The sequence below is a fragment of the Dama dama genome, chromosome 13 (assembly GCF_033118175.1).
Source record: "Dama dama isolate Ldn47 chromosome 13, ASM3311817v1, whole genome shotgun sequence".
Lineage (NCBI taxonomy): Eukaryota > Metazoa > Chordata > Mammalia > Artiodactyla > Cervidae > Dama > Dama dama.
In genome coordinates, this window is record NC_083693.1 from 71,850,738 (window position 1) to 71,866,132 (window position 15,395).

The 15,395-nt window shown below is 62.0% G+C and overlaps 2 protein-coding genes across 6 annotated transcripts in view; both read left to right on the forward strand.

The window, feature by feature from the left end:
- The window catches only part of EVL (Enah/Vasp-like), a 71,798-nt gene that overhangs the window by 54,835 nt on the left and 1,568 nt on the right, over nt 1-15,395 (forward strand). For 3 of the 5 annotated variants that reach the window (XM_061159411.1, XM_061159410.1, XM_061159409.1), the window contains exons 5-13: nt 2,589-2,656; nt 3,677-3,906; nt 4,509-4,630; nt 6,843-6,903; nt 8,668-8,734; nt 10,225-10,291; nt 10,387-10,449; nt 14,906-14,972; nt 15,332-15,389. In XM_061159411.1, coding sequence (XP_061015394.1) covers nt 2,589-2,656; nt 3,677-3,906; nt 4,509-4,630; nt 6,843-6,903; nt 8,668-8,734; nt 10,225-10,291; nt 10,387-10,449; nt 14,906-14,972; nt 15,332-15,389 — 803 coding nt within the window. The remainder of the gene's footprint in view (nt 1-2,588; nt 2,657-3,676; nt 3,907-4,508; nt 4,631-6,842; nt 6,904-8,667; nt 8,735-10,224; nt 10,292-10,386; nt 10,450-14,905; nt 14,973-15,331; nt 15,390-15,395) is intronic. The other 2 variants (XM_061159412.1, XM_061159413.1) reach the window with 1 other exon arrangement.
- LOC133068237 (uncharacterized) lies at nt 106-2,582 on the forward strand. Its single transcript, XM_061159415.1, has 3 exons — nt 106-330; nt 511-919; nt 1,862-2,582. The coding sequence occupies exons 2-3, from the start codon at nt 523-525 to the stop codon at nt 2,083-2,085; spliced, it is 621 nt and encodes a 206-aa protein (XP_061015398.1). The 5' UTR covers nt 106-330; nt 511-522; the 3' UTR covers nt 2,086-2,582.

Consider the following 15,395-nt stretch of genomic DNA (forward strand, 5'->3'; position numbering starts at 1 on the left):
TGGAGGCCACACCCGGTGGGGAGGGGGGTGGGTGGGAGAACAGGCCTGACCAGAGAGGAAGAGGCGGCGGTTCGTTGCCACTTTGCCAGCGATGACGAGCGGGGGCACCGCTGACTCTGTAGCCTCACCGTCAGCCTGGCGGAGTCCCGGCCCGTTCACTTACTGAACACCCTCCCAGGTATATTAGGAGGTCATCGTCCGGGAACCTGGGATGTGGCCTGGGCTGCACGCAACCCGCCGGGCCAGTCTGACTGAGCCCGTCCTAGGCCCCCATCTCGTGTCTGTCTGTCTGGAGGCCTTGTGAGCCCTGGTCGCTCATTGGATGCCTTGGTAGGTGCCCCACACAGCCCCCGCAGCAGGGGTTAAAGCAGACAGAGGCCGCGAGGGCACTCTGGGCTGCAGCCGCCCTTGGGTGGCCAGGCTGGGGCCGTGTCCTCGTCCTCGTGGGGCTGGCCCGCGGAGGAGGCTGCTCCTGTGGGGTAGAGTGACCCGTCCCCCCACCCCCTCCAGGGTGCGTCTGGAATGTCTGGAAGGAACGGTCAGTGCTGTTGTCCTGAAGTTACAGGAGACGTCGCGGTGTCTGAGGAGGAGCCGCCTCCCCAGTCCCTGTGCCAGGAGAGCAGGGCCAGGGCGTGGGCCCGCCCTGCTGGGCAGGGGCTCTGCGTCTCTGAGGGCCTGGCACCCTGGCCCCGTGGAGCCGTGCTGGGAGACAGGCTTGGGCCGTATCCTCTCCAGGGGAGCGGAAGAGCGCCTGGCTCCCGGCCTGTAGCCAGGCTCAGGCAGAGCCTGAGGTCAGGGCTGGGAGGCCCGCCCCTGGCTGAGGCTCTCAGGGTCCTCGCCTCGAGTCTGCCCCCTGCCGTGAGTGCCCTGTCCCCTACGGTGGACTCTGTGACCCTGGGCCTCAGTCTTCTGATTGCAGGTAGCAGTGTTAACAAGGGAAAGATGGGTGTATGCTTCCTGGACTCAGGTCAGAGAGGCTCCTATTTATTCATTCCTAGCCTCTCAGGATACCATGTGGCTTACTAGGCACACTTTGTCTCACTTTAACGCTTACGTTAGCCATCAGGGGTTATCATTACCTGTGCTGTTTCTCACATGAGCCACTGAAGGTGGGAGAATAGAAAGGAAGCAGAAGCTAGGAGCAGAACTAGGACTGGCCCCGGCCCAGCCCTCTGCCGGCTCCCAGATCCCCTCCTTGAGAGGGACGGGGGTCCCACACAGACCCTGCTGTTGGGCCCTCAGAGCTGGAGAAACACCACCGCCAAGGCCAGCGTCCAGGGCTGCTGGCTGCAGAGCACGGTTCACTTTTGTCTGCAGTCGGCGTCCCCAGGCCAAGTGACCCCCGAGGTCAGTCTGTGAACCACAGGCGTCAGACTCCAGAGCAGGGACCTGCTGGTCAGGATAGAGGGAGGCCTGGAGAGGGGTTGCGTGGTGCCCACGAGGGACGCAGTGAGCCCAGCACGGAGCCGTCCTGTCTTCTCACCACCAGCATCCTGCGTCCACAGAAGGCCGATTCCTCTCGTGGAGGGTTTCTGGGCACGTGGATCATGCTGGAGAGGCTGGAGTTGGGGGTGATGTTTTGGCAGTTTGGATGGAGAAGCTTAATGCAGATGCTGCTGGGAGCTTTCCAAACATCTTTAGTGTCAGAAGGGCCTTTTTCAGTATTTTTTAGATACCGGGCACAGTCCTTCCAAGAACCCATGACACGTGTTCTTATTTATGGAGAGGCATCTAGGCCCAGGAAAGGGAAAAAGCCCACCCATGATCACAAACCCGTGACTCCCAGAGTGGGGGCCCGAAAGCGCTCTGCTCCTCAGTGGCCGTGCAGTGAGCCCCGCGTGTCCCTTGTCCTTCCTTCAAGGTGAAAGCGCTGGCAGCCCCGCGTGCTTATTCCCCGCCACGCACACCCTGAGCAGCCAGCCCGACGCCAGAGCGCTGGGAGCCTGCGGTGCAGACGCACGGCCGCGGTCTCTCCCTCTGCGGGCGCCCTCCCACCTCCCGCCTGGGAGCAAAGTAGCCCTCAGAGCGGCCCGGGCCCCGCGCCCCGAGACAGGCTTCAGCGTCGGCAGCCCCCGTGACCCCTGAGCCCCTCCCGCACCAGCGTCGCAGCCCGGGTTCTGTGCACGTGCCCCTGGGCCCGTGTCTTCACTCACCCGGCCTTGAAGAGCAACCCAGGGCCCTCCTCCGAGGAGCCAGGAGGTTGTCTCTGCTGGGGTCACCTGGCGCGGCCACACAGCCTCCCACTGGCTTTGGGAGCTCAGCCAGGTGCAGTGGGCGTGGGTGGCCCTGAGGTCCTGTCTGCGGAGCCCGTCAGCCCCTGAACAGCAGGCAAGCTCATCCAGCCCGGGGGACGCTTGGTCACTCGGCTAGGTGGTGAGCCCTCATGAGGGGCTGCCGGCGCTGCCCTGGGTGGGGGCCTGGACTGGCCACAGCCTGGCCTGTGGAAGCGGGGACAGCAGGCCTGGCAGCCGGAGCCCAGGGAGGGATGAGGCAGGCTCACTGCTGAGCCCGGGGGGCCCAGGAAGCCTGACTCTGCAGCCTGGGCTCTGACACAGACTTGTTCTCACTCCTCTGTGGTTGCTTCCCAGACAAGTGATGGAGCAGCAGCAGCACCAACAGCGACAGGAGTCTCTCGAGAGAAGAACCTCAGCCACAGGTGAGAGCGTCCCGCCCCTGCGGGGGCCGTCCCTGCCCTGGACGGTGCCTGGGACACACTGGGCACTCGGCGACCTGCTGCTGGGTGCACGGGCCTCGGAGGGTGCCAGCCACACCCCACATTTCTAACTCGGATCTGACCCTGTCGCCGTGGCAGCTCTTCCCCATCACCCTGAGTGACCTGGGCTCCCTGCCCGGCCTCCAGGTGTGCAGGCCCGGTCCCTGCAGGCCCAGCACCCCGCGAGCGCCCCTCCTGCAGCTCCTTCACTTCCTCCGGGGCCGCCGCCTCCCTCGCGCCCGTGCCCCCTTCACCAGGCTTCACTCCTGTCCCGGCATGGTTCTTCCTTCCCTGAGGAAGCCTCCTGCGGGCTTCCGGCCAGCCGGAGCCCCTCCTCACAGGCCAGGTGGCACTGTGCGTCCGCTCTTTCTGGCACTTGTCACCCTCCGCGGTGACAGATGTGCAGTCGTCCGTGTGATTGACTCACTGCTCCCCACCAGGCCATGAGCTCCAAGAGCACGGAGCCTGTGGCCACTGGTCCCCGGCGCCCTGCAGAGGGCCGGGCAGGCAGTGGAGACCCGGACGGGGGGCGGGGCGGGACTGCCCAACACGCGGCGCCGCTCCTGGACACGCGCCCCTGTCGGCCCTGCCGCCATCCCCCAAGGCCAAGAGGGCGGCCACCATTGCATCTCGGGGGCTGACGTCTGCCAGTGCCTGGCGGGTGCTCAGTGCTGAGAAGGAGCAGAGGAGGAAACAGATGCCATTTGTGCACCAGAGGGCTTCCTCTCCCCGGGAGGACCACCGCTGAGTGGCAGGAAGGCAGTGGAGCTCGGGGGCGCGAAGCCAGTATGTGTCACTGGGTCCCGCCAGGCCCCAGGTGTCAGCAGGGACCGGGACAGTAGCAAGTGCCTCCTGAAGGGCTTCCTGGAAGAGTGACCCTGAGCCGTTCCTCATCCGCCGAGGAGCTCCCCGAGAGGCTCCCGCGGGGCCTGGGCACTCACCGAGCCCACCGCTGTGTTTCAGGACCCAGCCTCCCGCCGGGGCACCCCTCTTCTGCGGCCAGCGCCCCCCTCTTGTGCAGCGGCCCTCCACCCCCACCCCCACCCCCCGTCCCACCACCACCCACGGGGGCCACCCCCCCGCCCCCGCCCCCACTGCCGGCTGGAGGAGCCCAGGGCGCCAGCCACGATGAGAGCTCCGTGTCCGGCCTGGCCGCCGCCCTGGCTGGGGCCAAGCTGAGACGAGTGCAGCGGGTGAGCGTCGCGGGCCCCTGAGGGCGGGTGGGGGAGGATGAGGCTGGGGGGCCCTTCCCTACCGGGGGGCGCATCACCACCCTCCCCAACCCTGGTTCCCCGGTTACTGGGGCGGTGCTGCGTGAGGCGGGAGCTGCCGCCCTCCTTAGGAGGAAACCGAGGGCTGGGCATGTGAGCAGCTTGTCCCGAGCACGCAGGCCAGCAGCTGCAGCGTGGACTCAGGCCCTGGGTCTCCTGAGTTTAAGTCTGTCAGCTTCCTCGGGCTCAGCTGGTCCTCCCCAGCCGTCCCCAGTGTCCTGGCAGGTGGAGCTTCTGGAAGAAGGCCGTGTGTGTTTGTGGGCTAAAGGGCACCTCTGATTCACAGTCATGCCCCCTTGCCCCTCAGATCATACCCGCCCTCGTCAAGGCCGCTGACCGTGAGCCAGTGGACCTGGGGCATGTCTGTGAACAGTGACCTCCAGTCGACAGCTCCCTCCGGACTCTTGACTTTGACACCAGCGGGTGGGGTTGGGGAAGGGCCTGGCCTGGCCTCTTCCAGCTCTACCGTCACACCCAGCCCCTTCTCCCTCAAGTCACTGGCCTGAAGCATCCTCTCCCCTTAGCCAGAAGATGCGTCTGGAGGCTCCAGTCCCAGCGGGCCCTCAAAGTCTGACGCCAACCGGGCCAGCAGTGGGGGTGGCGGAGGAGGCCTCATGGAAGAGATGAACAAGCTGCTGGCCAAAAGGTGGGTGTGTTGACTGACCGCAGCCAGCTCAGCCGCTTGTGGGGAGCTTCTGCTCCCAGTTCCTGGCCCAGAAGGGTAGGGGGGTGCAGTACCACCCTCCCCAACCAGCAGCCACCGTCCCCTGGCTTCAGCTGGGCAGGGGGACTATCAGTCAGGTTTCCCTTCTCCGGGGGTCAGTCTGAGACATCGAGCCAAAAGGAGTCCTCTCAAGTCTAAAACGTGCCTCATTTCAGTCAAACAAGTGTTCGTCTCAAAGTATCTGCCATGTCTCAGCCTTGTCCTGAGCGAAGAGAAATTTGGAGATAATTTCAGAGTTGAATTCTGAGGGAAAAAGAGAACTGTTCCCCCTGGGGAATGGGTGATGATGGGGCCCATCCTGTGGGGAGGTTACAGAGGCCCCAGGAGGAGTGACCGGGTGGCCGGAGCCCCGAGGATGTCCCCCCAGAGACAGAGCAGCAGTGGCCCCATGTCCTGGTCGGCTCCAGGGATCGGGCCTCCACTCCCATCCGCACCAGCGCCTGCGGCTCCGGTTCACGCGGGGTGATCAGCCTGTCGCCACGGCGCTCGGTTGGTCCCCAGCTGCATCCCTAGCAGGTGGAGCGGACAGTCAGCTCCCTCTGGGAGCGATCACAGAGCTCGGGCCGTACTTGTGGACATGGGGTGGCCCCAGGGGTATGCTGACAGGTCCCGTGCCCTGGCTCACCCAGGCACCAGGGGACTGGGAGCGGGCCTCGCCTCCAGCACGCTCCTTGCTGTCCAAGAAAAGCAGCCTCGTCATGCAGGCAGGTTGGACTCCATTCCAGGGGGGCCTCACGTTAAAAATAGAAGATTTCTTTAAAAACAAAATATGCACACTCTCCCCAAGCCCAGCACCAGTGCCTTCACAGTAACAGCTTGGCCTTGATGGTTTAGACCAGACGGAGAGGAAGTTTCTGAGAACAGGAAAAGGCCAGTGTGCCGGGAGCCAGGGAGATGCCAGGTGCTGGCGGCAGAGCCGGGCCCACAGAGAACACACACCCCACACAACCAGCAAGGAGCTCGCAGGCTGTTCTTTGAACGGAGGTCCTGGCGGAGCTGCTGCCTCCTCCCTCCGAGGGCCACCCCACATCCTTTCCCAGGCAGGGGCATCTTGCATCTTGTCCACAGGTGCGCGGCGCAGGAAACCTCCACGGGACTGGAGGGACCTGGTCCGCTGTTTTCTTAGAAGACCAAATGCTGGCTCTGGACGGGCACAGGGGCAGACCAGGGAGGAACCGGGGTGCTTGCACCCAGTGTTGGAAATAAAGACGGGACAGCCAGCCCAGAAACAAATGCAGAGGCAGGACTGAGCGGGCACGCTGGCGGGAGGAAGATGTCAGGAACGATTCCCAGGTCTCTGGGAGGACCCGTCCTTCCCGGGGTGAGCAGATGAAGAAGGGGCCGCCATGTGACTGAGGAGGCTGCAGCATGGGCTGGTCCCTCAACGGGGACAGCCCGCTGGTGGCCGTCACCCCATCAGGCCGGCTTCCCCCGTGATGGGCAGCTCACTTGTGAGCTCTGGAGCACTGTGTGTTCTGGCAGCTTCAGAGAGGCTGCTGCGTGTGGATTTGAGAACTAGCCAGATGTCGGTGCCCAGTGCGACCAGCGGAGAGCAGTGAGTTTTCAGGGTGTTTGAGCAGGGCCTCAGCCCCAGGCGGGTGCTGTCATGACCAGAGACGTCTGTCGGAGCCTCTCCTTCCTGAGCAGCTCTTCGCAGCATCCAGGCTGGGAGTGCATGGCTGCTGGGCTCCAAGGCAGAGGGACTTCAGGGTGATGGCAGGCTTCCTCCTCCCGCAGACTGCAGACTGACCTGCGGGGTGCAGGGTTCTCCTACCCCTCACGGCCAGGCCTGGGTGTTCTGGGGCCATAGCTGTCACCCAGCTCTTCTGACCTGGATGGGGTGTGGACCAACTTCTGTCCTTCGGGTGCTGTAGACAGAGATGCAAGTGTGCCCACGCCCCCCGCCAGACCAGTTTGGCGTCTAGAGTCCTGGGGCCAGCACAGAAGGCCTGGACACTCCCTCAGGCATCACCCCAGGCCAGATAGGTGCCTGGACAAGCTGCCTCCTTCACACGAACCAGGTTAGACCCCAGCAAGGGGCCTCTGAGGACCAAGCCACGTCCACACAGAAGAGGCGCCCGGTCAGTGTGGAAACCTCCAGGACTGATGGCATGTCTTCTTCCTCCTGTGTTAGGAGAAAAGCAGCCTCCCAGACAGACAAGCCGGCTGACAAGAAGGAAGACGAAAGCCAAACAGTAAGTGCACCCACCGCCAGCCTGCCCCGGCTTCCCATGCCATGTGGACACACCAGGCCCTGCCGTGCTTCTGCTCGGCTTTCAGCACACACACTTATCTCGTTAACTCACTCTTTGCTGCTGGATTGTGAGCCCTGCGAGGACCAGGCGTGCATATTCCACTGTCCGCATGCCTTGCACCAAGTATGGAGTCCATCCAGCTGACTCTGCCTGACTGTCTCCAAGTGCAGAGGCCTGTGTGGCCGGGAGCCTGGGGGTAGTCACGGGTCTCCAGAGACCGTGGCTGGTTCAGCCAGCACCACCAGCCCCAGCTCCCTGGGCTCTCAGAAGAAAAGGAGTGGGAGCACTCAGTTGTCTCTGACTCTTTGTGACCCCACGGACTGTAGCCCGCCAGTCTCCTCTGTCCATGGGATTTTCCAGGAGAGAATACTGGAGTGGGTTGCCATTCCCTTCTCCAGGAGATCGTCCCAAGCCAGGAACTGAACCTAGGTCTCCAGCATTGTAGGCAGATTCTTTACCGTCTGAGCCACCAGGAAAGAATGGGTTTCAAATCCTAGGGACCCAGGAGAAATCTTTGACCCCAATGGTAGAGTTTTCCTTCTCTGACTCCCCTTCTTCTATAGCCCTCCAGGCCACTGCGAGTTCCATTTGCCTTGGTCCCACATCTTGGTCGCATGTGGTCGGGACACCTCTTCCAGGGCTGGGACACTCCCACACAGCGGAGCGAGTGCAGTGTGGCCAGGGACACCGGCAGCTGGCTTTTCTTTTTTTCTTTTTTCTTTTTGGCCGTCCTGCACAGATTGGGGATCCTAGTTCCCCAGCCAGGGATCGAACCTGGGCGCTCAGCAGTGAAAGCGGTCAGTCCTAACTACTGGACCTCCAGGGGGTCCCTGGCGTTTTCATTTCTTCACTGTTCAGTGTTTTCCAGATCTTCTCCCCTGAACGTGCACAAGGTTTAAAGAAGGAAAGCACCCCGAATGTGGAGTCAGGTGGCTTGGGTGGGGCTACTGCCCCTTGCTGGCCATGGGGCTCTAAGGATGTGTCTCAGGCATGAAGAGCACAGCCCCCAGGCACCAGGCAGCCTCACGGGCTGTGAGACGGGCCAGTGGAGGTGCCTGCAGGGGCTGGGGGGGCTCTTCCCAGCTTGCAACTGAGGCCAAACTTCCCTTTATAGAGGGAGCAGTCTCACTAGTTATTTTTAAAATAATAGGATGACGTTAAAATTTTTTCTGACTTTTCTTCAATTACTCTAATTTCACCTGTAATGTCTCCCACTCTTGCCTGTTTCCTTTGGGTCCTGGTCCCCAGGCACACGTATTGATTTCCATAATTTCATTAACTGTACTCTCTCTCACAACAAGAGGCCTTGGGAGATCTTCCTGAGACCCACAGCCCCTGAGACCACCCTGCCTCTGAATCAGCGACTCCAAGAATTCATTCATGCACCCCACAAATACGGGGTGGGGGGTTCCTGACAGTTGCCGGGTTGGTGCTCGGTGTGGGGACCGGCGGTGAGTTGTCCTGACTCTCGTCCGCTGTGTCTCCCTGCAGTCTTCTCCTTCCCCGACTGCCATGGGGTGGACCACCTCCCTGCACCACCTGGGGTCTTCATTAGTGAAGCACAGTGGTTGTCTCACTGTGAAAGTAACACTGGTTCACTGGATAATTTGGAAAACAGGTCTCCTAGATGACCTGGCCTGAAGGTCCTCACCTAGCCAGCCTTCCTAACCAGATCGACAGCAGAGCCTTTCTCTTCTGTTTCAGGAAGAGCCCAGCACCTCTCCATCTCCAGGGACCCGAGCAGCCAGTCAGCAGCCCCTCAGCTCATCAGGTAAGGGGTCCCACCCTTCCTGCACCAGGCGTGGGGTCTTAGAGTGGGAGGGGCTCTCACAGAAAGGCGATCTGACCCCCATGGCCTCACTTGGCAGATGAGCAGAGAGGCTGAGCTGGTGGGGCGCCCTGCCATCTTGCACAGAAGCCCCCCTGACCCCCATCAGTGGCCGCCTGCAGTCTGAGCCTGAGCCCGAGCAGGGCACCCTGGAGGAGAGAGTACCACATCTGGCTGTTTCCCCAGCAGGCCTGCCTGCACCTACAAGGGGTGGGAGAGATGCGCCTGGAGGCTCAGCTTCCTGGCCTTGGGCCCTCCTCTGAAGAGGAGCATGTAAATGCTGCAGTCCTGCTCCTTGCAAAACGCCAGGATGTTACGGTCACCACCAGGGAGCCTTGCCCACTGAGCAGTCAGCCAGACGAGGCCTGCAAAGCAGAGGGCCCTTAAACTTACCCTGGTCCGAGCTCTGGGACAGGTGTGTGGTCAGAAGAGCGCCTCCAGGCTCTGTGGTGGGAAGATGCCACTGCAGTTGATCCCTCAGTCATTCAACAAACATCTCAGGGTCTGCTCTGAGCCAGGCCTGTGCTCCCGAGCTCACTGCGGGGGAGCCAGTGGTGGGAGGCTCAGGCCCGCTGTTGGCAGCTCGCTGGGGCACGGCTCTGCGGCCACCTGGGCCTCACGCCCTGCCCCTCTGCTGGCTTGTCGGACTCCCTGTGAGGCTGGGGTCCATGGCCTCTCCTGAGACAGTGGCACGATTCTTGGTGAGTGACCGTGTGAACGCCTCATGTCCCAGTGGAGGGGGTGCATGTTTCCAGTTAGAAGCTCAGTGCGTGTAAGTGGTGCGCCTGGAGTTCGGGTGTGGTCCCGCTCCTGGGTCTGCCCTGCAGGCCCAGCGAGGGTCAGACCGCGGCCTCCAGGCTCAGCTCAGAGCGGCCGGCCCCTGCAGCGCCGGGGATCTTTCCCTTCTGCCTCTCTGCTCATCCTGCCAAGTCAGGGAGCGCATTCAGTTCAGTGGCCCTCTTGTAGTAAAGTGAAGTGCAGTTAAAGAGCACTTGAGAAAGGAAAGACAAATCAACTTCCAAGGCCAGGTTGGGAAAGAGCCAGCCAGCAGTGTGCAGGGAAAGCCACGGAGCCAGGGGACAGCGGGACACTGGCCCGCAATGCAGGTGTGGGCTGCGCGGAGGGTGCACGCGAGGGGCTTCCTGTGCTGGGCCCGGCCCACTGCTGGAGGTCCTGGTTCAGAGCTCTGCTGCCCAGCTGGCACTCATTCCCAGGAAAGCCCTAGCCATGGGGAGAGGACTTGAAACCAGGTCAACCAAGTCGCGGGAGCAGGGGCTCCCGACCTGAGTTGGGGAGACGCAGGTGCCAGGCCTGCAAGGGCGGCCTGGGCCACGGGAGCTGGGGCGGGGCCGTCTGCCTGGGATGCTGCGGGGCGTGGGGCCACGGTTGCGCTCCCAGCCCTGAGGCACTTCGTCCGTGCCATGAACCGACAGAGGCCAGCCGGAAGCCCTGGGAGCGGAGCGGCTCAGCGGAGAAGCCCATGTCCTCCTTGCTGTCCAGGTGAGCCGCCTCAGAAGCCCGCGCCACACCCGGGTCGGGGGCCCAGGCGGGCCTCGTCACCAACTCACCTCTGCTCCATTCCGCCCACTGCGTAGAACCCCATCTGTGGCCAAGAGCCCCGAAGCTAAGAGCCCCCTGCAGTCACAGCCTCACTCTAGGTACCGAACCGCCCGTCTCTGGGGCCTCCTCTGTCCCCTCCCCTGACTAACACCCCGGCCCCTGCCGCGCTGTCGTCTAACACCTGCCTCTGGGAGAGGGTGGGCTGTGCTTCGTGAGGGATGGGGCAGGCCGGCTCCTCCTCACCCTCGTTGATGGGGGGCCTGAGGCCCAGGGGGCCGGACTATCCAGAGAGACTCTGCAGGGCCACGGAGGTGCCGTCCCAGCTCTGGGCTTGCCAGCCAGGACAGCAGGCTCGCCAGGGGTCCTCTGCAGCCTCCACTGCCCGCTCCACCCCGCGCGGAGGTCTGCTCACCCCCCGCAGGGCGGTCGTGTGTGGATGGCAGCCGCATGCGGGAAGTCCCTCCTCACCAGCCCTCGCTGCGTCCTGCGGCCCACAGTCCTGGGGCTGGCCCCACACCGCACCTTTTCCCCTTCCTCTGCGGCTTCCCAGAGAGATGCTGACCACGTTTCCCAAACCAAAAGCTGACGTGGTAACAGGATGAGTTGTTTGCAACAGGTCGCTCAAAAAAAAACTCAGGCAATCACATGGTAACCACAGGCCAAGTGTGGCCTGAAGGTGCAGGCTTCTAGAGCCCACACTGAGGAGTGTCTCCACCGTCCATCACAACTCGAAGGGGAACCACCCAGAGCAGGCGGAGCTTGGTCCTGGTCTGGCCGAGTCAACCAAGAGAGCGCTCCGAGCACTCCGGCCGGCCCCACGGGAGCGGCGGGGACACGCGGGTGCTCAGACAGGGGTGCCCCGGTGTCAGCCAGGGCTTGTGGGGGGCCCGAGTCAGCCAGCTCCTTGGCCGGGCCTGAGGTCCCTGCCTGCACAGAGCTCGTCTCCGTGTGCAAAGACCCACAAACAAGACAAGCCTGCAATCCTAGAGTTGCTCGGGGGAAGACAGCTAGGGTCCCGGGGTGGGCAGTGCTGGGCACAGAAGGGCTTCAGCGAGGGGGCTTCTCAGAGGCAATGTTTGAGTGAACACGGATGAGGGGAGCCCACCCTGAAGAGTGTGGGGGCGGCCTTGCAAGTTGAAAGAGCGGCGAGTGCTAAGGCCCTGAGCCTGCCCCCAGCCTGGCGAGTTCAGAGAAGAGAAAGGAGAGCAGTGTGGCTGACACACGTGGGACGTGGAGACGGTGGAGGAAGGCATACTGAGAGGGGGAAAGCGTGGGTTTATCCCACGAGAAGGCCGCGGTCCGTGGGCCCTGGGCCAGGTCGCCATGATGCAGCGCCTCTCTGGGCTGCTCGCCTGGCTGGAGGCAGGAGGTGAACCCATCAGGCAGGAGCCAGAGTAGGGCCCGGGGAGGTGAGGTGGGCAGGGCCGGCCTATGGCTCCTGCGAGCTGTGGCTCGCTGGTCCTGCTGGTGGAGCAAGGACGGGCTGCCAAGTTTGAGCAGCCAGGTGTCCCTCCCAGGGCGAGCACGCTGTCCAGGGCGTTCCCACTGGGAAAGCAGGTTCTCCAGCTCCAAGCCCGAGTGCCTCCTAGACTCACAGATGGTGCCCTGGGGGCAGCCGCTCTAGGGCCCATAGAGATGTCGGGGTCACTAGGCGGGGGGCTGTCCAGAGGGGAGGACCAGGGCCCAGAGAGGTGACGCAGTTTTTCCAGGTGCCCCAGAAAATTGCTCTTCAAACAAGGACTTGAACCTACAGGGGATCCAAAATTACTTACACATTCAGTCAGGACCACGTTTGGCTGCTTTACTGAGTTCATCCAGAGACGTGCAGGAGCGCTTTATTTTTTCCTTTTTTAATCCGGGTTTGTGCACTGGACCACTAAAATTTTATTTACATGGCATTCAATGGCTTTTTAATCCAGCTTTCCTGAGATATAATTGACATCTACCATTGTGTGAGTTCAAGGTGCAGAGCACGGTGACTTCATGTGTTAGACGCTGTAAACGATTACTCCGGGCAGGCAGGTTAAAACGTCCGTGACCTCACAGTCAGCTTCCTCTGTGTGTGCAGTGAGAACTTCCAGATCTCCTTCCTGTGCGCCTCCCAAGTACGCAGCACAGTACCGCCAGGCGCGGTCACTGCGCTGCACATTCACCCCCACACCCCATTACCGCAGCTGTGTGCCTGATTGCCTCACCAGCCGCCCCCCACCCCGGCAGCCACCGGGCCACTCTGTTTCCAGGAGCTTGGCTTTTCGAGACCTTTTTATTTTGTTTGGAGTATAGCCGGTTAGTAAGAAATGCTGTGACAGTTTCAGGCGCACAGTAAAGGGCAGCCACACACGCATGTGTCCACTCTCCCCCGAGCGCCCCTCTCCTCCGGCGGCCGCGTGACCCTGGGCAGAGCCCCCTGCGCTGCCCCGTAGGGCCCTGTCGTTTGCCCGTTTTAAGTCCGGGCTTTTCTGGATTTTACGTGTGAGTGAGATCACGCAGCATTTGTCTTCCTCTGGCTGATTTCACTCAGCACAGTGTCCATGTTGTCACAAATGGCAGGACTTCCTTCTTTCTCATTGTGGAATACTTCATTCTATAAGTGTTTGTGACGTGTACCTATATCTGTACATGTGTGTGTACACACACCCACGTAGATACAGATAGGACATCATCTTCATCCACTCATCGGTCAGTGGACACTCAGGTTGTCTCCATGTCGTGACGGTTGTGAACAGCCAACCGCGAGCATGGGGTTCGGCTGTCTGCTGGGAACAGCGAGCTTGTTCCCTGTGGCTGTGTCCCCAGAAGGGGGATCGCCGGCCCACATGGAGGCCCCTCCACGCTGTTCTCCGTCACAGCCGCACCAGTGCTTCAGTGTCCTGCTGGTTTCCTCCGCTGCAGAGGACGCCAGCCCGACCTGATCTGCACAGTGACGCCTGGCGGTCGTGCCAGTTCCCCCGGTCAGCGTGTCCTGACTGTCACATGTCCACTCCCCCAGTCAGGTGTGTCCGCTGGCTGTTACATGTCCACTCCCCCAGTCAGGTGTGTCCGCCGACTGTCACGTGTTCACTCCCCCAGTCAGGTGTGTCCGCTGGCTGTCACGTGTGTGTCCGCCAACTGTCACGTGTTCACTCCCCCAGCCAGGTGTGTCCGCTGGCTGTCACGTGTGTGTCCGCCGGCTGTCACATGTCCACTCCCCCAGTCAGGTGTGTGTCCGCCGGCTGTCACGTGTGTGTCCGCCGGATGTCACATGTCCACTCCCCCAGTCAGGTGTGTCCGCTGGCTGTCACGTGTTCACTCCCCCAGTCAGGTGTGTCCGCTGGCTGTCACGTGTGTGTCCGCCGGCTGTCACGTGTTCACTCCCCCAGTCAGGTGTGTCTGCTGGCTGTCATGTGTATGTCCGCCGACTGTCACATGTCCACTCCCCCAGTCAGGTGTGTGTCCGCCGGCTGTCACGTGTGTGTCCGCCGGCTGTCACGTGTTCACTCCCCCAGTCAGGTGTGTCCACTGGCTGTCACGTGTGTGTCCGCCGGCTGTCACATGTCCACTCTCCCAGTCAGGTGTGTCTGCTGGCTGTCATGTGTGTGTCTGCCGACTGTCACATGTCCACTCCCCCAGTCAGGTGTGTGTCCGCCGGCTGTCACGTGTGTGTCCGCCGGCTGTCACGTGTCCAGTTCCCCCAGTCAGGTGTGTGTTCACCGGCTGTCACGTGTGTCCACTGGCTGTCACGTCCATGATTCCTGTAGGTGGCTCTGGCCATGTCATTTCCCTGAACCTGCCTCTCTTTCCACACGGGGAGAGAAACTGAATCCAGAAAGTGCTCCCTCAGCACCGTGATTCCCCTTTGAAAGGCCAGGTGAAAGCATCTGCCAAGATTTTCTTTGTTTTTTTTGACCACTCTGTGCCACTTCTGGGATCTTAGTTTCCCAACCAGGGATCGAACCTGGGCCCTGGCAGTGAAAACACCACCGGACCGCCAGGGGAGTCCCTGTCAAGACTTCCCAGGGAGGATTCGTGTGCGGGACACATTAAATTTCAAACTAGCTAAGCTTAGTTCAGACACTTCAGAGAAGGACAGTCCCCAAAACCGAGCAGTCTGCCTGAGAAGAGTGAAACCACGTACAGAGCTGGTCGCCAACACCAGGGACCCTGGTTCGTGTCAGATGCGGGTGCCTCTCGGCCGAGCATCACTGGTTTTCCCCAGGCCGTGGTCTAGCCGGGCTCAGAGCGCTTACTCTGAACCAGCTTATCAACATCCTCTTCCCAGGGGAGGGAGCGTGTGGCTCAGAACGCCATCCACATGCGTGGGTGCTTCCGTGTGAGCACTGTCCAGTCGGGAGACCCCAGGTCCTGACGCTTGGGTTGGGAAATATGATCACGGTATCCAGGAGGCCCTCTTAAGGTGGAGACAGGGCATGAGAGTCCTTTCTGAGGCGCCAGAGCAGCAGCATTTGAAGAGGGCAGAGCCAGGCCCGCAGCGGGCAAGTGCTGGGGTGCCCACTTGCCTCTTGAGCTCAGCCCCCCCAGTGCCCACCCAACCACACCCCGCCACCCTCTCCCCAGGATGAAGCCAGCGGGGAGTGTCAACGACGTGGCCCTGGATGCCTTAGATTTGGACCGGATGAAACAGGTGAGTGTGTGTGTCCAGAGAGTCTGTGCAGGAGCCAGGGCTGGGGGCTTCTGGGGGCCGCGGGGGTGGCAGGCCCAAGAAGGCCCCAAGCAGGCGGGGAGCCGCATGCAGCCTCAGTGCCTCTGCCCCGTCTTTACCAGGAAAGGGCTCTGGGCCCTCCCAGCCTGCCTCTGGGTGGGGCCACTCTGGCTTCGCCCAGGTATTTCTGAGGCATCGCAGGGTGTCCCATCCTGCCTCACACACACCGTTCCCCGGTGGTGGGGTTGCTGAGAACACGGAGGGACGTGGCTCTGAAGGGAGCCTGGCCGCCCCTGCCCGTGACCACAGCCACCGTCACCCCGAGGCCCTGCTCCCAACAGGAGATCCTCGAGGAGGTGGTCCGGGAGCTTCACAAAGTGAAGGAGGAGATCATCGATGGTGAGT

What these genes read in the sequence shown, in the direction of transcription:
- LOC133068237 (XM_061159415.1), top strand. Translation starts at nt 523, where the DNA reads ATGTCTGGAAGGAACGGTCAGTGCTGTTGTCCTGAAGTTACAGGAGAC. An exon ending in CCTCAGTCTTCTGATTGCAG is followed by an intron (nt 920 to 1,861) that starts GTAGCAGTGTTA and finishes CCTTCCTTCAAG; the next exon opens with GTGAAAGCGCTGGCAGCCCC.